The sequence below is a fragment of the Salvelinus sp. IW2-2015 genome, linkage group LG23 (genome assembly GCF_002910315.2).
Source record: "Salvelinus sp. IW2-2015 linkage group LG23, ASM291031v2, whole genome shotgun sequence".
NCBI lineage: Eukaryota > Metazoa > Chordata > Actinopteri > Salmoniformes > Salmonidae > Salvelinus > Salvelinus sp. IW2-2015.
Window position 1 is genome coordinate 18,255,200 of NC_036863.1, and position 25,178 is coordinate 18,280,377.

General features: G+C 41.6%; 2 protein-coding genes across 3 annotated transcripts in view; one reads left to right on the forward strand and one right to left on the reverse strand.

Moving 5' to 3' along the window:
- The first annotated feature begins 733 nt into the window (after positions 1 to 733).
- LOC111951194 (B-cell CLL/lymphoma 7 protein family member B-A) lies at positions 734 to 10,461 on the forward strand. 2 transcript variants are annotated; one of them, XM_023969256.2, is made up of 6 exons: positions 734 to 997; positions 1,531 to 1,582; positions 1,672 to 1,771; positions 3,637 to 3,801; positions 3,968 to 4,044; positions 6,615 to 10,461. In XM_023969256.2, the coding sequence occupies exons 1-6, from the start codon at positions 906 to 908 to the stop codon at positions 6,702 to 6,704; spliced, it is 576 nt and encodes a 191-aa protein (XP_023825024.1). In that variant the 5' UTR covers positions 734 to 905; the 3' UTR covers positions 6,705 to 10,461. The 2 variants fall into 2 exon arrangements, with proteins under 2 accessions (XP_023825024.1, XP_023825023.1); XM_023969255.2 differs by having other exon boundaries at positions 740 to 997; positions 1,531 to 1,606.
- Positions 10,462 to 10,926: 465 nt separating this feature from the next.
- The window catches only part of LOC111950499 (uncharacterized), a 98,960-nt gene continuing 84,708 nt past the window's right edge, over positions 10,927 to 25,178 (reverse strand). The window contains exons 23-25 of the mRNA XM_070434295.1: positions 12,401 to 12,559; positions 12,044 to 12,203; positions 10,927 to 11,682 (exon numbers count right to left, since the gene is read on the reverse strand). Coding sequence (XP_070290396.1) covers positions 11,582 to 11,682; positions 12,044 to 12,203; positions 12,401 to 12,559 — 420 coding nt within the window. The 3' untranslated portion in view covers positions 10,927 to 11,581. The remainder of the gene's footprint in view (positions 11,683 to 12,043; positions 12,204 to 12,400; positions 12,560 to 25,178) is intronic.

Sequence of the window (25,178 nt, forward strand, 5' to 3'; positions counted from 1 at the left end):
ATTTTTTTATTTCAGAAACACCAGTAATTTAAAATGGTATTAATGTACTGCTAGAATTCCTCATAGAAAACATGGAAGTGTTTTTTTATTAGTGAATGTACATTTATGAATATGAAAATGTTCCATTAGCACAATTAGATTCATGAGGAAAAATAGTTTTTCCTCTATCCTTATTACAGTTAAGGAAACCGAGCAGCACATTCTCCCATAATAAACAAAGGTCATCAAGAATATAACAATTATAAAACTATAAATATCTTGTCATAATTTCTTTACATGTAGACAATGCCAAAATAAATGCAAAACTGTTTCTGGATGCTCAACACAAAAAGTACAGGTAATGTTAATGTCTTTTTTTGAGTTTCTTCAGGTAATGATTCACAGGGTAATACTTATGGATCATTYTGAAAGAGACCTCTTTGAACTTGTTAACTAGCAGGTATTTGTGTGGTAATAACCATACTTTTTTCATACAGATATTATTGACAAATGTATTACAGTAAGTTGTGACATAAGGAATAGACACAATATCCCTTTGAAATAAAGCACGTCTGTTGTCCTGAGGGAGCAAGGAGAAACAAATGTTTTCTATTGGAGAGACACGGTAGATACATTTAAATGTAGGTGTAGACGCATGACGTGATCGGAATTCCAGGATAAGAACAAGAAAGCTGCATGAACTGTCAAGTCTAGGCACGGCTTTAATGATGCCAGTGTAAATGCAATGTAACAAGTGGCCCCAGATGGTTTCTTCATGTAAACACATGCACATTTAGTGAGGGCGTTCTGTGAGAACAAGAAGTGAATGGGTACCGAAAGCTCGCGAGATTCGGTGGGCAGGACGGAGAGCTAGCTAAAGCTAAACAGTCTGTCGGAGGCAAATAAAACTAAAACCAAGCATAAAGATGTCTGGACGCTCGGTTCGCGCTGAGACACGAAGCCGCGCTAAAGATGACATGAAGAAGGTGATGGCGGCCATTGAGAGGGTCAGAAGATGGTAAGTACAACACTATTTATTTGTGTTAAAGATCATAAAAGATTGCCGATACAGAAAGTTCAGCGACATGGAGGCGTGGTTTGAGACAGAATGACAGTGAAAGACCGAGAGCACAGCCAATGATTATCACTGTGAAGCTTTCTCCCTCGAGACAAGGGGCTTTTCAACAAGAGGCGGGACCCAAAAGTACACTTGCGTAAAGCTAGTTAGTTAGCTAGCTTGCTTATAATTGGGGAATGGACAGACAGGCTAGCAAGCGAACTATGCAGTGACTGTCGTGTAGTAATCAATAAGATACTATTCAACCATAGCCAGTGAGGTATCCTCGCTTATTAGTAGCAGCTTCCACTAATAGCATTGCATTCATTGGTATAATTCCACTCTATGGAAGGGATATGTAAACGGTTTGTGCAATCCGGGATCGTTGGGACGTTCCTAGCCTAACCTTTACCATTTTCCATTTCAACCTCAATGGGTGCACTTGACCCTTGAACTATCTGAATGTAAAGGAGCGCACTCATTGTTTTCTACAGGGAGAAGAAATGGGTCACTGTCGGAGACACATCTTTGAGGATATTCAAATGGGTACCAGTGGTGGATACAAAAGAAGTAAGTTATTTTCTTATTTAACAACCTAAGTAGCAATGTCAGTTTAATGCTTTGTCTTCTTGTAGGAGAAGAGTAAGGTGGTCCCGGCTGGAGCAGTCAGGGAGCTGAATAGCTTCTCCACAGATCCAGCCTCAGAAAACACACATTCAAGTCATCTGGATTTTGGTGAGGATGGAGAACCGTTTTGAGTGACATTCGGAAAGTATTCCATCCCCTTCACTTTTTCCACATTTGGTACGTTACAGCCTTATTCTAAAATTAGTTAAATTCTTTCCCCCTCATCAATCTACACACAATACCCTCATTGTGACAAAGCAAAAACAGTTTTTTTGAAATTTTTGCAAATTTCTTACAAATAAAAACAGACACCTTATTTACATAAGTATTCAGACCCTTTGCTATGAGACTCGAAATTGAGCTCAAGTGCATCTTGTTTCCATTGATCAGCCTTGATGTTTCTACTGGGATAGTGGTTAGAGCGTTGGGCCAGTAACTGAAAGGTTGCTGGATCGAATCCATCTGTTGTTCTGCCCCTGAACAAGGCAGTTAATCAACTGTTCCCCGGGCGCAGTGGATGTCGATTTAATGCAGCACCCCACAGCTCTCTGATTCAGAGGGGTTGGGTTAAATGTGGAAGACATATTTTAGTTGAATGCATTCAGTTGTACAACTGACTAGGTATCCCCCTTTCCTTTCCTTGATTGGAGTCCACCTGTGTTAATTCAATTGATTGGACATGATTTGGAAAGGCACACACCTGTGTATATAAGGTCCCACAGTTGACAGTGCTTGTCAGAGCAAAAACCAAGCCATGAGGTTGAATGAATTGTCCGTAAAGCTCAGAGACAGGATTGTGTCGAAGCACAGATCTGGGGAATGGTATCAAAAAATGTCTGCAGCATTGAAGGTCCCAAAGAACACAGTGGCCTCCATCATTCTAAAATGGAAGAAGTTTGTAACCACCAAGACTCTTCCTAGAGCTGGCCGCCAGGCCAAACTGAGCAATCGGGGGAGAAGGGCCTTGGTCAGGGAGGTGATCAAGAACCCGATGGTCACTCTGACAGCTCCAGAGTTCCTCTGTGGAGATGGGAGAACCTTCCAGAAGGACAACCATCTCTGCAGCACTCCACCAATCAGGGCTTTATGGTAGAGTGGCCAGACGGAAGCCACTCCTCAGTAAAAGGCTCATGACAGGCCACTTGGAGTTTGCCAAAATGCACAAGATTCTCTGGTGTGATGAAACCAAGATTCAATTATTTGGCCTAAATGCCAAGCGTCACGTCTGGAGGAAACCTGGCACCATCCCTACGGTGAAGCATGGTGGTGGCAGCATCATGCTATGGGGATGTTTTTCAGTGGCAGGGACTGGGAGACTAGTCAGGGTTGAGCAAAAGATGAATGGAGCAAAGTACACAGAGATGATATGAGATGATAACCTGCTACAGAGCGCTACCCTTCCAACTGGTTCACCTTCCAACAGGACAACGACCCTAAGCACACAGCCAAGACAATGCAGGAGTGGCTTTGGGACAAGTCTCTGAATGTCCTTGAGTGGCCCATCCAGAGCCTGGACTTGAACCCGATTGAACATATCTGGAGAGACCTGAAAATAGCTGTGCAGCGACACTCCACATCCAACCCGACAGAGCTTGAGAGGATCTGCAGAGGAGAATGGGAGAAACGCCCCAAATACAGGTGTGTTAAGCTTGTAGCATCAAACCCAAGAAGACTCATGGCTGTAATCGCTGCCAAAGGAGTAACGGTTCTGAATACTTATGTAAATGTGATTATTTTTTAAAGTAATTTTTTTAAATACATTTGCAAACATGTTTTTGCTTTGTCAGTATGGGGTATTGTGTGTAGATTCATGAGTATTTTTAAAATCCATTTTAGAATAAGGCTGTAATGTAACAAAATGTGAAAAAGTCAAGGGGTCTGAACACTTTCCGAATGCACTGTATGACCTTACCATATGCTGGCCTAGAACTCTTTCCATTTCCTCCTATTCCCTGTACTCTCTTCCTCCCCAGATGAGAACAGTAACCAGAGCTCTCTGTCTGATGCGTACCAGCCCAAAGTGGACAGCAGCAGTAACTCTAGCCCCCAGCCTAGTGAACCTCTGAGCCCCAAGAACCTGTGTGACTTCCGCACAGATGACTCACAGCCCCCGACTCTGGGCCAGGAGATCATGGAGGGTGAGACGGACAGACAGATGTACACACACACTTACCTCTACACGGGAACGTTAACTGAAGATCTTTTTCAATTATTCTGATGTCAACTAATAAGGTCAAATATATCTTCAGATTCTTTAAGAGGTTTTAAGTGAATGTTTATTTATTTTACTTTTCTTTTCTTCAGAGCCGTCATTGCCAAGTGAACTGGCTGACGAACCTCCGTTGCTGATTAAAGAGGACTTGTTGCCCCTCACTACTCAGGTAAAGCGCATCTAACATCCCAATGATCATTCCACTTCGACACCACAGCTTTGTCACTCAACCGATTTACACTGAACAAAATTATAAATGCAACAATTTCAAAGATTTTACTGAGTTACAGTTCATATAAGAAAATCAGTCAATTGAAATTAACTCAGCCCTAATCTATGGATTTCACATGACTGGGAATAAATATATGCGTTTGTTGGTCACAGATACCTTAATGGTAGGGGCGTTGATCAGAAAACCAGTCAGTATTTGTGGTGACCACCATTTGCCTCATGCAGCACGACACACCTCCTTCCCATAGAGTTGATCAGGCTGCTGATTGTGACCTGTGGAATGTTATCCCACTCCAGTTCAATGGCTGTGCAAAGTTGTTAGATATTGGTGGGAACTGGAACACGTCGAACCAGAGCATCCCAAACATGCTCAATGGGTGACATTTCTGGTGCGTATGCAGGCCATGGAAAAATTGGGAAATTTTCAGCTTCCAGGAATTGTGTACAGATCCTTGCGACATGGGGCCGTGAATTATTGTGCTGAAACTTGAGGTGATGGCGGCGGATGATTGGCACGACAATGGGCCTCAGGATCGCGTCACGATATCTCTGTGCATTCAAATTGCCATTGATAAAATGCAATTGTGTTTGTTTTCCGTAGCTTATGCCTGCTCATACCATAGCACCATGGTGGCAGTGGGGTTATCTGTTTACAACGTTGACATCAGCAAACCGCTCGCCCACACAAAGCCATACACGGTGTCTGCCATCTGCCCGGTACAGTTGAAACAGGGATTAATCCGTGAAGAGCACACTTCTCCAGCATGCCAGTGGCCATCGAAGGTGAACATTTGCTCACTGAAGTCGGTTACGACGCCGAGCTGCAGTCAGGTCAAGACCCTGGTGAGGAAAATGAGCACGCAGATGCTCTTCCCTGAGGCGGTTTCTGACAGTTTGTGCAGAAATTCTTTGGGTGTGCGCAAACCGTTTCATCAGCTGTCCGGGTGGCTGGTCTCAGACCATCCAACAGGTGAAGAAGACTGATGTGGAGGTCCTGGGCTGGCATGGTTACATGTGGTCTACGGTTGTAGTGCCATATTCTCTAAAATTACATTGGAGGCGGCTTATGGTAGAGAAATGAACATTCAATTCTTTGGCAACATCTCTGATGGACAGTCCTGCAGGCAGCATGCCAATTGCACACTCCATCAACTTGAGACATCTGTGGCATAGTGTTGTGACAACTGCACATTTTAGAGGGGCCTTTTAAGGTGCACCTGTGCAATGATGATGCTGTTTAATCAGCTTCTTGATGTGCCCCACTTGTCAGGTGGATGGATTATCTCGGCAAATGAGAAATGCCCTCTAACAGGGGTGTAAATACATTTGTGCACAAAAGTTGAGAGGAACAAGCTTCTTGTGCGGATGGAACAGTTCTGGGATCTTTTATTTCAGCTCATGGGACCAACATTTTACACGTTGCACTTTATATTTTTCTTCAATATACACTACCATTCAAAAGTTTGGGGTCACTTAGAAATGTCCTTGTTTTTGAAAGAAACTACTTTTCTGTACATTTTTTAAATAACATCAAATTGATCAGAAATACAGTGTAGACATTGTTAATGTTGTAAATGACTATTGTAGCCTGAAACGACTGATAAAAAAAATAATAATATCCACATAGGTGTACAGAGGCCCATTATCAGCAACCATCACTCCTGTCTTCCAATGGCACATTGTGTTAGCTAATCCAAGTTTATCGTTTTACAAGGCTAATTGATCATTAGAAAACCATTTTGCAATTATGTTAGCACAGCTGAAAACTGTTTTGATTTAAAGAAGCAATAAAACTGGCCTTCTTTAGTTGAATATCTGGAGCATCAGCATTTGTGGGTTAAATTACAGGCTCAAAATGGCCAGAAACAAAGTACTTTCTTCTGAAACTCATCAGTCTATTCTTGTTCTGAGAAATGAAGGCTATTCCATGCGAGAAATTGCCAAGAAACTGAAGATCTCATACAGCGCCGTGTACTACTCCCATCACAGAACAGCGAAAACTGGCTCTAACCAGAATAGAAAGAGGATGGGAGGCCCCGGTGCTCAACTGAGCAAGAGGGCAAGTACATTCGTGTCTATTTTGAGAAACAGATGTCTCGCAAGTCCTCAATTGGCAGCTTGATTAAATAGTATGCACAAAACACCAGACTCAACGTCAACAGTGAAGAGGCGACTCCGGGATGCTATGCCTATGTAGATATTCAAAAAAATAAATAATGAAATAAATCAGCCGTTTCCAGCTACAATAGTCATTTACAACATTAACAATGTCTACACTGTATTTCTGATCAATTTGATGTTATTTTAATGGGCAAAAAAGTTGCTTTTCTTTCAAAAACAAGGACATTTCTAAGTGACCCCAAACCTTTTGAACAGTAGTGCACTTTCAAGACTATTTAATACAACACATCAAACTTCTAGTTTGTCCAACAATCTACTCATTTTACATTATACATAAAACTGATAAAACATGGATTCAAACAAACCTGGCTGTATTTCCTCACACAGGAGGAAGAGGAGTGTTCTGGAGCTCCGCCACTGAAGAGGGTGTGTTCTGAGCAGAACTCCATCCTGCAGAGCTCCTCAATGATGAGCTAACACACTGCACATAGCGTCAGGCTCGGACCCAATTCACTTCAGGCACTTTGTTGAATCTAATTTTTTAGATTTGGTAAAATTGTCTGTCATTTTCAATGACATTTCTGGTTCATAAATTGAACAAAACATTTTAAACAAATTGAACTCTCAACTAATTTGCTGATTTTAAAATAAAAAATGCTTTGAACCAGGCCCTGCTTAGCTTTTAGTCAGCGAGTTACACGACTGCAAGTCTATCCTCCGATGACTGCAATAGATACATTTTAAGGACCAGACATATGGAAGGACCACCATACTTGTTATGATTTTATATTGAATCTCTTTCAAAGTGATTTTGTTTTTCCCTTAAAGGACCCATGAATATGTAGTTTAGTTGACACTGTTTAGTTTCAATGGATTAACAGCGGAATACAAAACCAAAGCACTCCACCACCATTCTCCCGAGGTAGTGCAGTCCGGTAGGTTACATGTATGCCCTTTTTTTATTTTTTTATTTGGGAGATACCGTTTTCTGTCTACAAAATATAACTTTTCACGTAAACTATTTATTGCAAGGCAATGACAGGTAAATGTATTAAGTAATAGTTGAATTAAACTATGGTCAGTGTTGTAGGTTTTAAGTCTGATTGGCTCTATTTTGATTGCAGCTTCATATTGTGCCATTGACACTTGTTTACTCAATGCTAGCTGTCAGGATCTTTTGTCAGTTTTGCCGATTTCTAAATCAAGTGTTATATCCGTCCATCCAGGACACGCTGGTGTGCAAATCAAACGCACTAAGTTTAACATTGTAGAATGTTTAAAAATTACAAGTACTGTATGCGATGTTTTTGAATTTACTTAAATGATGCTACTAGGTCCTTTTTTTTGTTGTTATTTAACTCTTAAAGATGTTGTCTCAGTTATTTAAGTAAGAGTTCATTTGTAAAATGAACACAGATTGTTTCAGTCTAAAATCTGTCTTGAGTTATCGTCTTTAGTAACCCAAGGAAGCACTTGTCTTTCTCAGATATGTTTTATGTCATATTTTACTTGAGTGAAATTAGGAAATTTAATTGATCAGGTTAGCATGTACACTGACTATTTGATGTTATTTTGGAGTGATTGTAATACTTAATAGTAACCATTTATTTATAGTACCAATCAAAAGTTTGGACACCTACCCATTCAAGGGTTTTTCTTAATTTTTTACTATTTTCTACATTGTAGAATAATAGTGAAGACATCAAATCGATGAAATAACGCATATGGAATCATGTAGTAACGAAAAAAAAAGTGTTAAACAAGTTAAAATATATTTTAGATTCTTCAAAGTAGCCATCCTTTGCCTTGATGAAAGCTTTGCACACTTTGCATTCTCTCAACCAGCTTCATGAGGTAGTCACCTGGAATGCTTTTCCAACAGTCTTGAAGGAGTTCCCACATATGCTGAGCACTTGTTGGTTGCTTTTCCTTCACTCTGCGGTCCAACTCATCCCAAACCACCTCAATTGGGTTGAGGTCGGGTGATTGTGGAGGCCAAGTCATCTGATGCAGCACTCCATCACTCTCCTTCTTGGTCAAATAGCCCTTACACAGCCTGGAGGTGTGTTTTGGGTCATTGTCCTGTTGAAAAACAAATGATAGTCCCACTAAGTGCAAACCAGATGGGATGGCGTATCGCTACAGAATGCTATGGTAGCCATGCTGGTTAAGCGTGCCTTGAATTCTAAATAAATTGCAGTGTCACCAACAAAGCAACCCCACACCATCACACCACCTCCGTGCTTCACGTTGGGAACCAGATTTCCACCGGTCTAATGTCCATTGCTCGTGTTTCTTGGCCCAAGGAAGTCTCTTCTTCTTATTGGTGTCCTTTAGTAATGGTTTCTTTGCAGCAGTTTGACCATGAAGGCCTGATTCAGGCAGTCTCCTCTGAACAGTTGTTGAGATGTGTCTATTACTTGAACTCTGTGAAGCATTTATTTGGGCTGCAATCTGATGTGTAGTTAATTGTCAATTTCTGAGGCAGGTAACTCTAATGAACTTATCCTCTGCAGCAGAGGTAACTGGGTCTTCCTTTCCTGTGGTGGTCCTCATGAGAGCCAGTTTCATCATAGCGTTTGATGGTTTATGTGACTGCACTTGAATAAACTTTGAAAGTTCTTAATTTTCCGAATTGGCTGACCCTTATGTCTTAAAGTAATGATGGACTGTCATTTCTCTCTTGCTTATTTGAGCTGTTCTTTCCATTAATATGGACTTGGTCTTTTACCAAATCGGGCTATCTTCTGTATACCAACCCAACCTTGTCACAACACAACTGATTGGCTCAAATGCATTAAGAAGGAAAGAGATTACACAAATGTACTTTTAAGAAGGCACACTTGTTAATTGAAATGCATTCCAGGTGACTACCTCATGAAGCTGGTTGAGAGAATGCCAAGCGTGTGCAAAGCTGTCAAAGGCAAAGAGTGGCTCCTTTGAAGAATCTAAAATAGAAAATAGGTTTTGATTTGTTTAACACTTTTTTTGGTTACTAAATGATTCCATATGTATTATTTCATAGTTTGTCTTCACTATTATTCTACAATGTAGAAAATAGTAAATATTTTTTTAACGCCTGGAATGAGTAGGTGTGTCCAAACTTTTGACTGGTACTGTATATATATATATATATATTTTTTTCTCTGACAATCGACAGCAATTACACTCAAGTTTGGCAAATAGATAAGTGTGTTGTGTTGTAGTTTGCCATTTATGAAAGAAATGCTGTAATATTTGGGACTGGGCGACAAAAGTTAACTCCCGCAATATCGCTAGTTATTACTAATTTGTAACAGTTATAATTTTCAGTCTTATTACTTCATTGTACTGTTAGTCTCTTGAATAGACATGATTATTTCAAGTGATGCCAGTATGTTGAATGGGCCACTAAAATTAAGGCATTTACAATGTGATGACTTCTGTATCCACATTTAAATGACCACCTTGCAGATTAATTTGGGATGGTAGGCTTATTCTGCTAATGGATTATTTTATTTTTTAAGAAGGATGTTTGGAGAAGAGTTTGTAAAGAGTACTTTGTATTTTATTGTAATTTTCCAAGTACAAATTATTTTATAAAGGAGTATGGATTTGGAAATCTGCAGATTCTATTGTTTTGATTTTCTTTTTGAATACACATATACCATGTGTTTTAGTGAATGGGTTTGATTGAAGTGTTATATGCCTTAAGAAATGTGTTGTACATCAGTTCTACATCGGGTGAACTAGGCCATAAAGGGATCTTTCCAATAGATGGCGCTAGAGTGCACACAACCAATTCCATCAGTTGACAGTCTACCTTGCTCTGGTGTGTGCTTAAATTATTTAAAGTTTAAACATTACACACACAAGCATGTACGGGTAATTAAGTAATCTAGGCAAACCAGAACCAAATATTGCGTGAGCGCTATGTTTTCGTCCATCACGAGAGACGTGTGACAAATGAATCTATGTTTACAGATCGGATAGTACTGTAAGGACTCTATTAAATCCGTATCGTGGAAGTTTAGCGTTACATTTAAAGGTAATGTTCCTGCATTAGTGGAGACTGCATATGTCGGCTCAATCGGAAATTACCGTTACATTTCTATTGCTTCAGCGATACAGATTTAATAGAGCCCTAGATCTAATCATGTCATATATTTCATCAACTGGTGGCACTACTGAAAATTGATTATGATACATGTGCCTCTCTGTACACAATTGATTAAATAAAAACACTGTTAAGTTAGATGGGACATGGTTGGTCTGTGATACAGTAACACTATTCTTCCAGGACAGGACCTGCTATTGTTTCCCATGTGACGAGGACAACGAGGTGCACAGTAAGATCAGCCCAGCCAAATGTCTGTACTGTATTGTGACTACTGTAGTCATCCAGGCCTATGGGCAAACCGCCTGACTACTGACTCACACTGGCAAACGATGAATCTCCATCAGAAACATAAAAAGCCTATGCGTGTGCACCATGAACTGAACTATGGACATTTTGATCATTGACAGGTACAGCATTCATTATATTTTCAGAAGATGAACTCCAAAGTAATGCATGAAGAATTAAAGCCATTAAATTCTCTTAATCTTGCATTACTTTGGAGTGTATCCTCTGAAAATGTACTGAATGCTGTACCTGTCAATCCTTTTCTGCCAATCAGCTCAATTTCTCAGAACCTTTTGAATAACAACCCACAGCAAGTGAACAGATATGACATTGACCTTTAATATTAATCACAGATTTAAAAAGAAACATCTTTATTAATATACCATCAGCTTGCCTGAACTGTACACTGTCATCTTATCTGTATGGACATCCATTTTCTGTATTTTCATATTTGAATACAGCTATTCCTGAATATCATACATATATATTAAGGTTCTGTGTTTACTTCAGTGAAATAACCAGATGCTCATTTAAAACACTCCCACTGAACACATTTGTAGCGGGCCAGTGACTATTTAACCTTGGGCTAGCGGCAGTTAGTGGTGACATGACATCATGATGTTTTAAGGACGAGGGTAGCTTACAGCAGCAAATTCCTTGACATCAGAAGAAAAAAACAACCTTTCCTCTAATTTAACATTTAATTATTCCTCTGTCAGTTCTCAACTGTCTACAAATTAAGTGCCACACTGACATGCTCAAGTAGATAAAGACAATTGGATTCTGTATCGCTACTCCGTATCAGCGCTGCTGCAATGGTTTCTGGGTCCTGAGATCAAACAGGAAATGAACACGATGCTTCTTGCTCTGTCGTCATGTATACGTGGGCCAGATGGCTGGGAGAAGTGCTCTGCCAGGATAGAAACAAACACTACATCTCCCATACTGTGCTGGGACACTTTGGCCGGACTTAAGAGTCTTTGAAATATTCTTCTATGTCCCAGAACTGTGTGGCCTGATCAGTGGCAAATTCATTGACGACCAGGTGGTCCCTCTTGAAACCCGTTCCACCTGAAAGACATTTCACAAATGGTTCCTTTTAGGCAACAATCTTTCTTCTACTGTGTCTTGGAGACAACTGAAAATAAGTTACGACCATGCTTTTTCCCCCTAATGTATTTGTATAACTGGAAATACAGCATTTCATGGTTCTGGGAATAACCAATTATATACCAATACAATTTCTAGCTCTTTTCTGAGATGGCTCTGCGAATATGGTTGTTATGATCTCAAAATAGATCCTCCACTAAGTATAGCATACGGTAGTTGAGTTCAGCAGCAGTACACAACAGAAACCTGCTCTCCACTATTACAGTAGGCTCCTCTGTGTTTATCAAAGACCATACATTATAGTGGATCTCTATGGTCTCACCTCTTAAGTCCAGTACTAGTTTGTGGTTGAGATGGGAAGAGATGGTTCCGTTGTGGTTCAGGCTCCATCTCTGGTGTGTGCGTCCATGCTCCGGCCACAGGGCCACTCTGGCCCCAACTGTTGCCTTCCCCCCGATCACTGAAAGACACGCCTTACTGGCCTACAGGCAACACACACCGTGTCAATATTACACACAGATACTGCATATTACACACACACACACACACATGCACAGATACTTACCATAGCATACCATAGGGAAGAGGATTGCATATTTCCCAGAATATTCCCATTCTAGTCTTGCTTAAATGTTGAGACTTTACCTTTTTCTCTCCCCTAATGCACGCACACACACACCTTGCAGCGGAGCAGCCCTCCAGTGAAGAGCCAGCGCTGGGTGTCCAGAGAGCAGGCCGGGGACAGGGTCACTCTGGCTGGGGAGGAGTCGTCCTTGACACTCTCAGAGGTCAGCAGTGAGCCCAGAGCACGGCTCTTCACCTGTACATACAGCCTGGGCTGGAGGGAGACCACACAAAAAGCACACAGTACAGACTGAATGAGGATCAACAACTTTCACAGCATTTTATATAAACCCTAGACATGGCTGCAGGGAAACTACATTGTTCACAAAAGGGAAAAACTAACTTATAACTTAAAATAACTGAAGTGGTTACCTAGCATTGGGTGTGTAGGTTTTGCCATTTGTACTGTACTCCAACTACACTGAACAAAAATATAAAAGAAACAATTTCAAAGATTTGACTGTTACAGTTCGTATAAGGAAATCAGTCATTTGAAAAATTAATTAGGCCCTAATCTATGGATTTCACATGACTGGGAATACAGATATGCATCTGTTGGTCACAGATACCTTTAAAAAGAAAAGTAGGGGTCTGGATCAGAAAAGCAGTCAGTATCTGGTGTGACCACCATTTGCCTCATACAGCGCAATACATCTGCTTCGCATAGAGTTGATCAGGCTGTTGATTGTGGCCTGTGGAATGTGGTCCCACGCCTCTTCAACGGCTGTGCGAAGTTGCTGGATATTGGCGGGAACTGGAACACACTGTCGTACACGTCGATCCAGAGCATCCCAAAAATGCTCAATGTTTGACATGTCTGGTGAGTATGCAGGCCATGGAAGAATGGCACGACAATGGGCCTCAGGATCTCGTCACGATATCTCTGTGCATTCAAATTGCCATTGATAAAATGCAATTATGTTTGTTGTCCGTATCTTATGCCTGCTCATACCATAACCCCACCGCCACCATGCGGCACTCTGTTCACAACGTTGATATCAGCAAACTGCTCACCCACACGACGCCATACACGGTGTCTGCCATCTGCCCGGTACAGTTGAAACAGGGATTAATCCGTGAAGAGCACACTTCTCCAGCATACCAGTGGCCATCGAAGGTGAACATTTGCCCACTGATGTCGGTTGCGACGCCAAACTGCAGTCAGGTCAAGACCCTGGTGAGGACAATGAGCATGCAGATGCTCTTCCCTGAGACGGTTTCTAACAGTTTGTGCAGAAATTCTTCAGTTGTGCAAACCCACAGACTCATCAGCTGTCAGGGTGGCTGTTCTCAAACGATCTCGCAGTTGAAGCCAGATGTGGAGGTCCTGGGCTGGCATAGTTACACGTGGTCTGCGGTTGTGAGGCCGGTCGGACATAATGCCAAATTCTCGAAAAACATTGGAGGCAGCTTATGGTAGAGAAATTAACATTCAATTCTGGCAACACTTCTGGTGGACATTCCTGCATTCAGCATGCCAACTGCACATGGCATTGTGTTGTGTGACAAAACTGGCCTTTTATTGTCCCCAGCACAAGGGGCACCTGTGTAATGATCATGCTGTTGAATCAGCTTCTTGATATGCCACAGCTGAACGGTGAATGGATTATCTTGGCAAAGGTGAAATGCTCACTAACAGGGATGTGAACAAATTTGTGCACAACATTTGATAGAAATAAGCTTTTTGTCCGCATGGAACATTTCTGGGATCTTTTATTTCACTTCATGAAAAATGGGACCAACACCTAAACCTTGGTGTCTTCTTTAACCCTGACCTAAACCTTGGTGTCTTATTTGACCCTGACCTAAACCTTGGTGTCTTCTTTAACCCTGACCTAAATCTTGGTGTCTTCTTTAACCCTGACCTAAATCTTGGTGTCTTATTTAACTCTGACCTAAACCTTGGTGTCTTCTTTGACCCTGACCTAAACCTTGGTGTCTTCTTTAACCCTGACCTAAACCTTGGTGTCTTCTTTGACCCTGACCTAAACCTTGAGCTGCATGTAAAGAAGGTTGTCCAGTCCTGCTTTTATCATCTTAGAAATATAGCTAAAGTCAAGAATTTTATTTCATTTACTGATCTGGAGAAAGTTATATATGCTTTTATTTCCTCACATCTAGATTTCTGTAACTCTTTCTATACATGTCTCAGTCAGAAATCACTCCATCATCTACAGTAAGATCAAAATGGCACGGGCTACCAGTCACTTTTAGAATAGATTTTAAAATTGTATTAATCACGTTTAAGGCACGGCATGGTTTAGCCAATCCTATATTTCTGATATTGTATCTCCCTACGAGCCAGAACATAACCTAAGATCCTCTGGCAGGGCACTGTTGACCATTCCTAAGTCTAGGTATTTTAGGTATGTTGCAAATGCAGCAGCTACTCTTCCTGGGGTCTACACAAAACATGAAAAATGACATAATACAGATCATTAGTAGACAAGAACAGCTCAAGGACAGAACTACTTCAATTTTAAAATGGAACAGGTTGAAAACGAAGCCTGGTTGAAAACGAAGCCTAGGTTGAAAACTAAAGGAGACCATGCATTTACCATTACGGTCCCTAGACTTTGGAATGGTCTGCCAGAGGAGATCAGGCTTGCAGATTCAGTGCCTCTTTTTAAATTCCTGCAGAAGATACAGCTTTATAAAGATGATTTCAATGTATGATTTTAATTAGCTATCTTTTTTCATTCTCCTTCCTCTTGTCATTGTTTTTCGGTTAGTACTTTATTATTTTATGATGTGAAGCACTTTCTTAATTGTATTGAATAGCACTATACAAATAAAGTTATTATTATTATTACACTTTTTTTGTAGCCCCGGACAAGTTCACCTGATTCAACTCACCAAGGGTTTGATGATCAGTTGACAAGTTGAATCAGGTGTGTTTGTCCCGGGCTACAATCAGAATGTGTACTGTTGGAGGTACTCGAGGACTGGAGTTGGGAAACACTGCAGTCAGCACCACCACCACCCACATGCACAAACCCCAATGGAATGTGAACATATAGATCTAGGGCAGTGTTACTCACTATCTTTGTAAGGGGGCCACTTTGGGCTGAGTCAATCATTCAGAGGGCCGCACAGATCTGTAATTTGTTGTACTTTTTCTTCCAATATTATCAATTGAGAGCAAAATCAGAGCAATAGAGCACATGCAATTGATTTTATGTATAGCACATCACAATTATATACTGAATATACACTACCGGTCAAAAGTTTAAAACACCTACTCATTCAAGGGTTTTTCTTTATTTTGACTATTTTCTACATTGTAGAATAATAGTGAAGACATCAAAACTATGAAATAACACATATGGAATCATGTAGTAACCAAACAAAGTGTTAAATAGCCACCATTTGCCTTGATGACAGCTTTGCACATTCTTGGCATTCTCTCAACCAGCTTCATGAGGTAGTCACCTGGAATGCATTTCAATTAACGGGTGTGCCTTCTTAAAAGTTCATTTGTAGGGGGTATGCAGAAGATAGCCCTATTTGGTAAAAGACCAAGTCCATATTATGAACCAAGCTCAAATAAGCAAAGAGATATGTCAGTCCATCATTACTTTAAGACGTCCTCACTAGGGTATGTGGAACGGTAGCGTCCCACCTCGTCAACAGCCAGTGAAACTGCAGGGCGCTAAATTCAAAACAACAGAAATCCCATAATTTAAATTCCTCAAACATACAAGTATTTTACACCATTTTAAAGATACACTTGTTGTAAATCCAGCCAAAGTGTCCGATTTCAAAAAGGTTTTACGATGAAAGCACACCAAACGATTATGTTAGGTATGAGTCACAGAAAAAGACAGCCAAATTTCCAGCCAAAGAGAGGAGTAACAAAAAGCAGAAATAGAGATAAAATTAATCACTAACCTTTGATGATCTTCATCAGATGACACTCATAGGACTTCATGTTACACAATACATGTATGTTTTGTTCGGTAAAGTTCATATTTATATCAAAAAATCTGAGTTTAGGCGGGACGCTAAAACTTGGCAAAAAGACAGAGAAAATGCAGACCGCCAAATTCAAATTAATTACTATAAAAATTACTATAAAAATCAAACATTAATTTCATTAAATCACACATGAAAGATACCAAATTAAAGCTACACTGGTTGTGAATCCAGCCAACATGTCAGAATTCAAATAGGCTTTTCGGCGAAAGCAAACGATGCTATTATCTGAGGATAGCACCATTGTAAACAAAGAGAGAGAAGCATATTTCAACCCTGCAGGCGCGACACAAAACGCAGAAATAAAAATATAATTCATGCCTTACCTTTGACGAGCTTCTGTTGTTGGCACTCCAATATGTCCCATAAACATCACAAATGGTCCTTTTGTTCGATTAATTCCGTCGATATATATCCAAAATGTCCACTTATTTGGCGCGTTTGATCCAGAAAAACACCGGTTCCAACTTGTGAAACATGACTACAAAATATCTCAAAGGTTACCTGTAAACTTAGCCAAAAAATTTCAAACTACTTTTGTAATACAACTTTAGGTCTTTTTTAACGTAAATAATTTATCAAATTGAAGACGGGATGATCTGTGTTCAATACAGGATTAAAACCAAATTTAGCTAGCTTTCTGGTCATGCGCTTCTAACAAACAGGACACTTCGAGTGACCCTCCTTCAAGATGGCCGTACTTCTTCATTACACAAAGGAATAACCTCAACCAATTTCTAAAGACTGTTGACATCCAGTGGAAGCGGTAGGAACTGCAAGACGGTCCCTTAGAAATCTGGTTTCCCAATGAAAACCCATTGAAAAGAGAGTGACCTCAAAAAAAAAAAGTCTGAATGGTTTGTCCTCGGGGTTTCGCCTGCTAAATAAGTTCTGTTATACTCACAGACATGATTCAAACAGTTTTAGAATCTTCAGAGTGTTTTCTATCCAAATCTACTAATAATATACATATCTTATCTTCTGGGGATGAGTAGCTGGCAGTTTAATTTGGGCATGCTTTTCATCCAAAATTCCGAATGCTGCCCCCTAACCAAGAGAAGTTAAGACATGAAGGTCAGTCAATATGGAAAATTTCAAGAACTTTGAAAGTTTCTTCAAGTGCAGTCACAAAAACCATCAAGCGTTATGATGAAAGCACATACCACTGCATTTAATCATGGCAAGGCAACTGGGAATATGGCCGAATACAAACAGTCTAGTTATTCCCTCCGTAAGGCAATCAAATAAGCAAAGTGTCAGTATAGAGAAAGTGGAGTCACAATTCAACGGCTCAAACACGAGACTTATGTGGCACGGTCTACAGACAATCACGGATTTCAAAAAGAAAACCAGCTCTGTCGCAGACATCGAAGTCTTGCTTCCAGACAAATTAAACAACTTCTTTGCAAGCTTTGAGGCAAACACAGTGCCACCAACGCGGCCGGCTACCAAAGACTGTGGGCTCTTCTTCTCCGTGGCCGACGTGAGTAAAACATGTTAACGTGTTAACCCTAGCAAGGCTGCCGGCCCAGAGCCCCATAGCACTCACTTCTGTCATCATGAAGTGCTTTGAGAGACGAGTCAAGGATTATATCACCTCCACCCTACCTGTCACCCTAGACCCACTTCAATTTGCTTACCGCCCCAATAGGTCCACAGACGATGCAATCGCCATCACACTGCCGTATCCCATCTGGACAAGAGGAATACCTATGTAAGAATGCTGTTCATTGACTACAGCTCAGCATTTTTTAAATATTTTTTAAATTTCACCTTTATTAAACCAGGTAGGCTAGTTGAGAACAAGTTCTCATTTACAACTGCGACCTGGCCAAGATAAAGCAAAGCAGTGTGACACAAACAACAACACAGAGTTACACATGGAAAGAACAAACATACAGTCAATAATATAATAGAACAAGTCTATATAGAGGCAATAAATAGGCCATAGTGGCAAAATAATTACAATATAGCAATTAAACACTGGACTGATAGATCACACTCAGCAGAAGATGAGTGTGCAAGTAGATATACTGGGGTGCAAAGGAGCAAAATAAATCAAATAAATAACAGTATGGGGATGAGGTAGTTGGATGAGCTATTTACAGATGGGCTATGTACAGGTGCAGTGATCTGTGAGCTACTCTGACAGCTGGTGCTTAAAGTTAGTGAGGGAGATATGAGTCTCCAGCTTCAGTGATTTTGCAGTTTGTTCCAGTCATTGGCAGCAGAGAACTGGAAGGAAAGGCGGCCAAAGTAGGAATTGGCTTTGGGGATGACCAGTGAAATATACCTGCTGGACCGCGTGCTACGAGTGGGTGCTGCTATGGTGACCAGTGAGCTGAGATAAGGCGGGGCTTTACCTAGCAAAGACTTAGAGATGACCTGGACCCAGTGGATTTGGCGACGAATATGTAGTGAGGGCCAGTTGACGAGAGCATACAGGTCGCAGTGGTGGGTGGTATATGGGGCTTTGGTGCCAAAACGGATGGCACTGTGATAGACTGCATCCAATTTGCTGAGTAGAGTGTTGGAGGCTATTTTGTAAATGACATTGCCGAAGTCAAGGATTGGTAGGATAGTCAGTTTTACGAAGGTATGTCTGGCAGCATGAGTGAAGGATGCTTTGTTGTGAAATAGGAAGCCGATTCTAGATTTAATTCTGGATTGGAGATGCTTAACCTGTTTGGGCTAGGGGGCAGCATTTTCACGTTTGGATGAAAAGCGTGCCCAGAATAAACTGCCTGCTACTCAGTCCCAGTTGCTAATATATGCATATTATTAGTAGATTTGGATAGAAAACACTCTGAAGTTTCTAAAACTGTTTGAATGATGTCTGTGAGTATAACATAACTCATATGGCAGGCGAAAACCTGAGAAAAATCCAACCAGGAAGTGGGATATCTGAGGTTTGTAGTTTTTCAACTCTTGGCCTGTCAAATACACAGTGTCTATGGGGTCATATTGTACATCCTAAGGCTTCCACTAGATGTCAACAGTCTTTAGAACCTTGTTTGATGCTTCTACTGATAAGTGGGGGCGAATGAGAGGTGATTGGGTAAGGTCTCTCCCAGAGTGCCATGAGCTGACCATGCGCATTCACGCTTGAGTTCCATTGCATTTCTGAAGACAAAGGAATTCTCCGGTTTGAACATTATTGAAGATTTATGTTAAAAACATCTTAAAGATTGATTCTATACTTCGTTTTACATGTTCCTACGGACTGTAACGGAACCTTTTGACTTTTTGTCTGCACCTAGTCATCGCGCGTCATGAATTTGGATTACTGGGCTAAACGCGCGAACAAAAAGGAGGTATTTGGACATAAAGATGAACTTTATCGAACAAATCAAACATTTATTGTGGAACTGGGATTCCTGGGAGTGCATTCTGATGAAGATCATCAAAGGTAAGTGAATATTTATAATGCTATTTCTGACTTCTGTTGACTCCAACATGGCGGATATCTGTTTGGCTTGATTTATTGTCTGAGTGCCGTACTCAGATTATTGCATGGTTTGCTTTTTCCGTAAAGTTTTTTTGAAATCTGACACAGCGGTTGCATTAAGGAGAAGTATATCTTTAATTCTGTGAATAACACTTGTATCATTTATCAATGTTTATTATGAGTATTTCTGTAAATTGATGTGGCTCTGTGCAAATTCACGGGATGTTTTGGAGGCAAAGCCAAATGTAAACTGAGGTTTTTGGATATAAATATGAACTTGATCGAAAAAAACATATATGTATTGTGCAACATGTTGTCCCGGGAGTGTCATCTGATGAAGAATATCAAAGGTTAGTGATTCATTTTATCTCTTTTTCTGCTTTCTGTGACTCCTCTCTTTGGTTGGAAAATGGCTGTATGCTTTCTGTGACTAGTTGCTGACCTAACATAATGATATGTTCTGCCGAAAAGCCTATTTGAAATCGGACACCGTGGTTGGATTAACGAGAAGTTTATCTTTAAAATGGTGTCTAATACTTGTATGTTTGAGAAATTTGAATTATGAGATTTCTGTTGATTGAATTTGGCGCAATTTCATTGGCTGTTGGCGCTAGCGGAACCCCGTTCCCAGACAGGTTAATGTGCGTCTGGAAGGAGAGTTTACAGTCTAACCAGACACCTAGGTATTTGTAGTTGTCCACATATTCTAAGTCAGAACCGTCCATAGTGATGCTGGACGGGCGGGCAGGTGTGGGCAGCGATCGGTTGAAGAGCATGCATTTAGTTTTACTTGCATTTAAGAGCAGTTGGAGGCTACGGAAGGTGAGTTATATGGCATTGAAGCTCGTCTGGAGGTTAGTTAACACACTGTCCAAAGAAGGGCCAGAAGTATACAGAATGGTGTTGTCTGCATAGAGGTGGATCAGAGAATCACCAGCAGCAAGAGCGACATCATTGGTGTATACAGAGAAAAGAGTCGGCCCGAGAATTGAACCCTGTGGCACCCCCATAGAGACTGCCAGAGGTCCGGACAACAGGCCCTCCGATTTGACACACTGAACTCTGTCTGAGAAGTAGTTGTTAACCAGGCGAGGCAGTCATTTGAGAAACAAGGCTGTTGAGTCTGCGGATAAGAATGTGGTGATTTGGCCAGGTCTATGAATACAGCTGCACAGTATTGTCTCTTATCGATGGCGGTTATGATATCGTTTAGGACCTTGAGCGTGGATGAGGTGCACCCATGACCAGCTCAGAAACCAGACTGCATAGCGGAGAAGGTACGGTGGGATTCGAAATGTTCGGTGATCTGTTTTTAACTTGGCTTTCGAAGACCTTAGAAAGGCAGGGTAGATATAGGTCTGTAGCAGTTTGGGTCTAGAGTGTCTCCCCCTTTGAAGAGGGGGATGACCGCGGCAGCTTTCCAATCTTTGGGGATCTCAGGCGATTCGAAAGAAAGGTTGAATAGGCTAGTAATAGGGGTTGCAACAATTTCGGCGGATAATTTTAGAAAGAGAGGGTCCAGATTGTCTAGCCCAGCTGATTTGTAGGGGTCCAGATTTTGCAGCATTCAACACCATAGTACCCTCCAAACTCATCATTAAGCTTGAGGCCCTGGGTCTTGACCCCGCCCTGTGCAACTGGGTCCTGGACTTCCTCACGGACCACCCCAGGTGGTGAAGGTAGAAACAACATCTCCACTCCGCTGATCCTCAACACTGGGGCCCCACAAGAGTGCGTTCTCAGCCCCCTCATGTACTCCCTGTTCACCCATGACTGCGTGGCCATGCACGCCTACAACTCAATCATCAAGTTTGCAGATGACACAACAGTGGTAGGCTTGATTACTAACAAAAGGCGAGACAGCCTACAGGTGGAGGTGAGGGCCTTCGGAGTGGTGGTGTCAGGAAATAAACCTCTCACTCAATGTCAGCAAAACAAAAGAGATGATTGTGGACTTCAGGAAACAGCAAAGGGCCCCCCCCCCCCCCCCCCCTATAACATTGATGGCACAGCAGTGGAGAAGGTGGAAAGTTTTAAGTTCCTCGGTGACTGAAATGGTCCACGCACACAGACAAGAGGCTGCAAAAATGTGGCATGTCACCGAAAACGAACTTTTACAGGTGCACAATCCAGAGCATCCTGTCGGGCTGTATCCCCGCCTGGTTCGGCAACTGCACCGCCCATAACCGTAGGGCTCTACAGAGGGTGGTGCGGTCTGCACAACGCATCACTGGGGGCAAACTACCTGCCCTCCAGGACACCTGCAACACCCGATGTCACAGGAAGGCAAAAAAGATCAAGGACAATAACCGCCAGAGCCACTGCCTGCTTCCATCCAGGCGAGGTCTGTACAGGTGCATCAAAGCTGGGACAGAGAGAATGAAAAACAGCTTCTATCCCAAGGCCATCAGAATGTTAAACAGTCATCACTAGCACAGAGAGGCGACTGCCTACCTACAGACTTGATATCATTGGCCACTTTAATATATGGAACACTAGTCACTTTAATAATGCCACTTTAATAATGTTTACATATCTCGCATTACTTATCTCATATGTATATACTGTATACTGTATCCTACACTATCTATTCTATCTATAGTATCTCAGCCGCTCTGTCACTGATCATCCATATATTTTATATTATATATTCTTATCCCATTCCTTTACTAGATTGTGTGTATTAGGTTTTGTTTTGAAATGGTTTGATATTACCTGTTAGATACTGCTGCACTGTTGGATCTAGAAACATAAGCATTTCACTACACTCGCAATAACATCTGCTCACCATGTGTATGTGACCAGTAAAATTTGATTTGATGAAACTGGCTCTCGTGAGAACCGCCACAAGAATTGAAGATTCAGAGAGTTACCTCTGCTGCAGAGGATAAGTTCATTAGAGTTACCAGCCTCAGATATTTCAAATTGCTGCAAAGAAACAACTACTAAAGGACACCAATAAGAAGAAGAGACTTGCTTGGGCTAAGAAACACGAGCAATGGACATTAGACCGGTGGAAATTTGTCCTTTGGTCTGGAGTCCAAATTGGAGATTTTTGGTTACAACGGCCATGTCTTTGTGAGACGCGGTGTGGGTGAATGGATGATCTCCACATTTGTATTTCCCACCATAAAGCATGGAGGAGGTGTGATGGTGTGGGAGTGCTTTTCTGGTGACACTGTCTGTGATTTATTTAGAATTAGAGGCACGCTTAACCAGCATGGCTACCACAGCATTCTGCAGCGATATGCCATCCCAACTGGTTTGGGCTTAGTGGGACTATCAATTGTTTTTCAACAGGACAATGACCCAAAACACACCTCCAGGCTGTGTAAGGGCTATTTGACCAAGAAGGAGAGTGATGGAGTGCTGCATCAGATGACCTGGCCTCCACTATCCCCCGACCTCAACCAAATTGAGATGATTTGGGATGAGTCGGACCGCAGAGTGAAGGAAAAGCAGCCAACAAGTGCTCAGCATTTGTGGGAACTCCATCAAGACTGTTGGAAAAGCATTCCATGTGAAGCTGGTTGAGAAAATCTCAAGAGTGTGCAAAGCTGTCATCAAGGCAAAGGGTGGCTATTTGAAGAATCTCAAATAGAAAATATGTTTTGATTTGTTGAACACATTTTTGGTTACTACATGATTCCATGTGTTATTTCAAAGTTTTGATGTCTTCACTATTATTCTACAATGTAGAAAATAGTAAAAAATAAAGAAAAACCTTGGAATGAGGAATCAGCAAAAAAACCTTGGAATGAGGAATCAGCAAAAAAAGAAATGTCCTCTCACTGTCAACTGCGTTTATTTTCAGCAAACTTAACATGTGTAAATATTTGTATGAACATAACAAGATTCAACAACTGAGACATAAACTGAACAAGTTCCACAGACATGTGACTAACAGAAATGGAATAATGTGTCCCTGAACAAAGGGGGGGGGTCAAAGTCAAAAGTAACAGTCAATATCTGGTGTGGCCACCAGCTGCATTAAGTACTGCAGTGCATCTCCTCCTCATGGACTGCACCAGATTTGCCAGTTCTTGCTGTGAGATGCTACCCCACTCTTCCATCAAGGCACCTGCAAGTTCCCTGGCATTTCTGGGGGGAATGGCCCTAGCCCTCACCCTCCGATCCAACAGATCACAGACGTGTTCAATGGGATTGAGATCCGGGCTCTTCGCTGGCCATGGCAGAACACTGACATTCCTGTCTTGCAGGAAATCACGCACAGAATGAGCAGTATGGCTGCTGGCATTGTCGTACTGGAGGGTCATGTCAGGATGAGCCTGCAGGAAGGGTACCACATGAGGGAGGAGGATGTCTTCCCTGTAATGCATAGCATTGAGATTGCCTGCAGTGACAACAAGCTCAGTCAGATGATGCTGTGACACTCCGCCCCAGACCATGACGGACCCTCCACCTCCAAATCGATCCCGGTACAGAGTACAGGCCTCAGTGTAACGCTCATTCCTTCAACGATAAATGCAAATCCGACCATCACCCCTGGTGAGACAAAACTGCGACTCGTCAGTGAAGAGGACTTTTTGCCAGTCCTGTCTGGTCCAGCGACGGTGGTTTTGTGCCCATAGGCGACGTTGTTGCCGGTGATGTCTGGTGAGGACCTGCCTTACAACAGGCCTACAAGCCCTCAGTCCAGCCTCTCTCAGCCTATTGCAGACAGTCTGAGCACTGATGGAGGGATTGTGCGTTCCTGGTGTAACTCTGGCAGTTGTTTTTGCCATCCTGTACCTGTCCCGCAAGTGTGATGTTCGGATGTACCGATTCTGTGCAGGTGTTGTTAAACGTGGTCTGCCACTGCGAGGACGATCAGCTGTCCGTCCTGTCTTCATGTAGCGCTGTCTTTGGCGTCTCACAGTACGGACATTGCAATTTATTGCCCTGGCCACATCTGCAGTCCTCATGCCTCCTTGCAGCATGCCTAAGGCACGTTCACGCAGATGAGCAGGGACCCTGGGCATCTTTCTTTTGGTGTTTTTCAGAGTCAGTAGAAAGGCCTCTTTAGTGTCCTAAGTTTTCAAAACTGTGACCTTAATTGCCTACCATCTGTAAACTGTTAGTGTCTTAACGACCGTTCCACAGGTGCATGTTCATTAATTGTTTATGATTCATTGAAGCATGGGAAACAGTGTTTAAACCCTTTACAATGAAGATCTGTGAAGTTGTTTGAATTTTTACGAATTATCTTTGAAAGACAGGGTCCTGAAAAAGGGACGTTTCTTTTTTTTGCTGAGTTTATATATWTWTTTTTTTTACAAATGTTAGCATTTTTCTTCCACTTTGACATTAGAGTATCTTGTGTAGATCATTGACAAAAAAAACACAATTAAATCCATTTTAATCCCACTTTGTAACAATAAAATGTGGAAAAAGTAAAGGGGTGTGAATA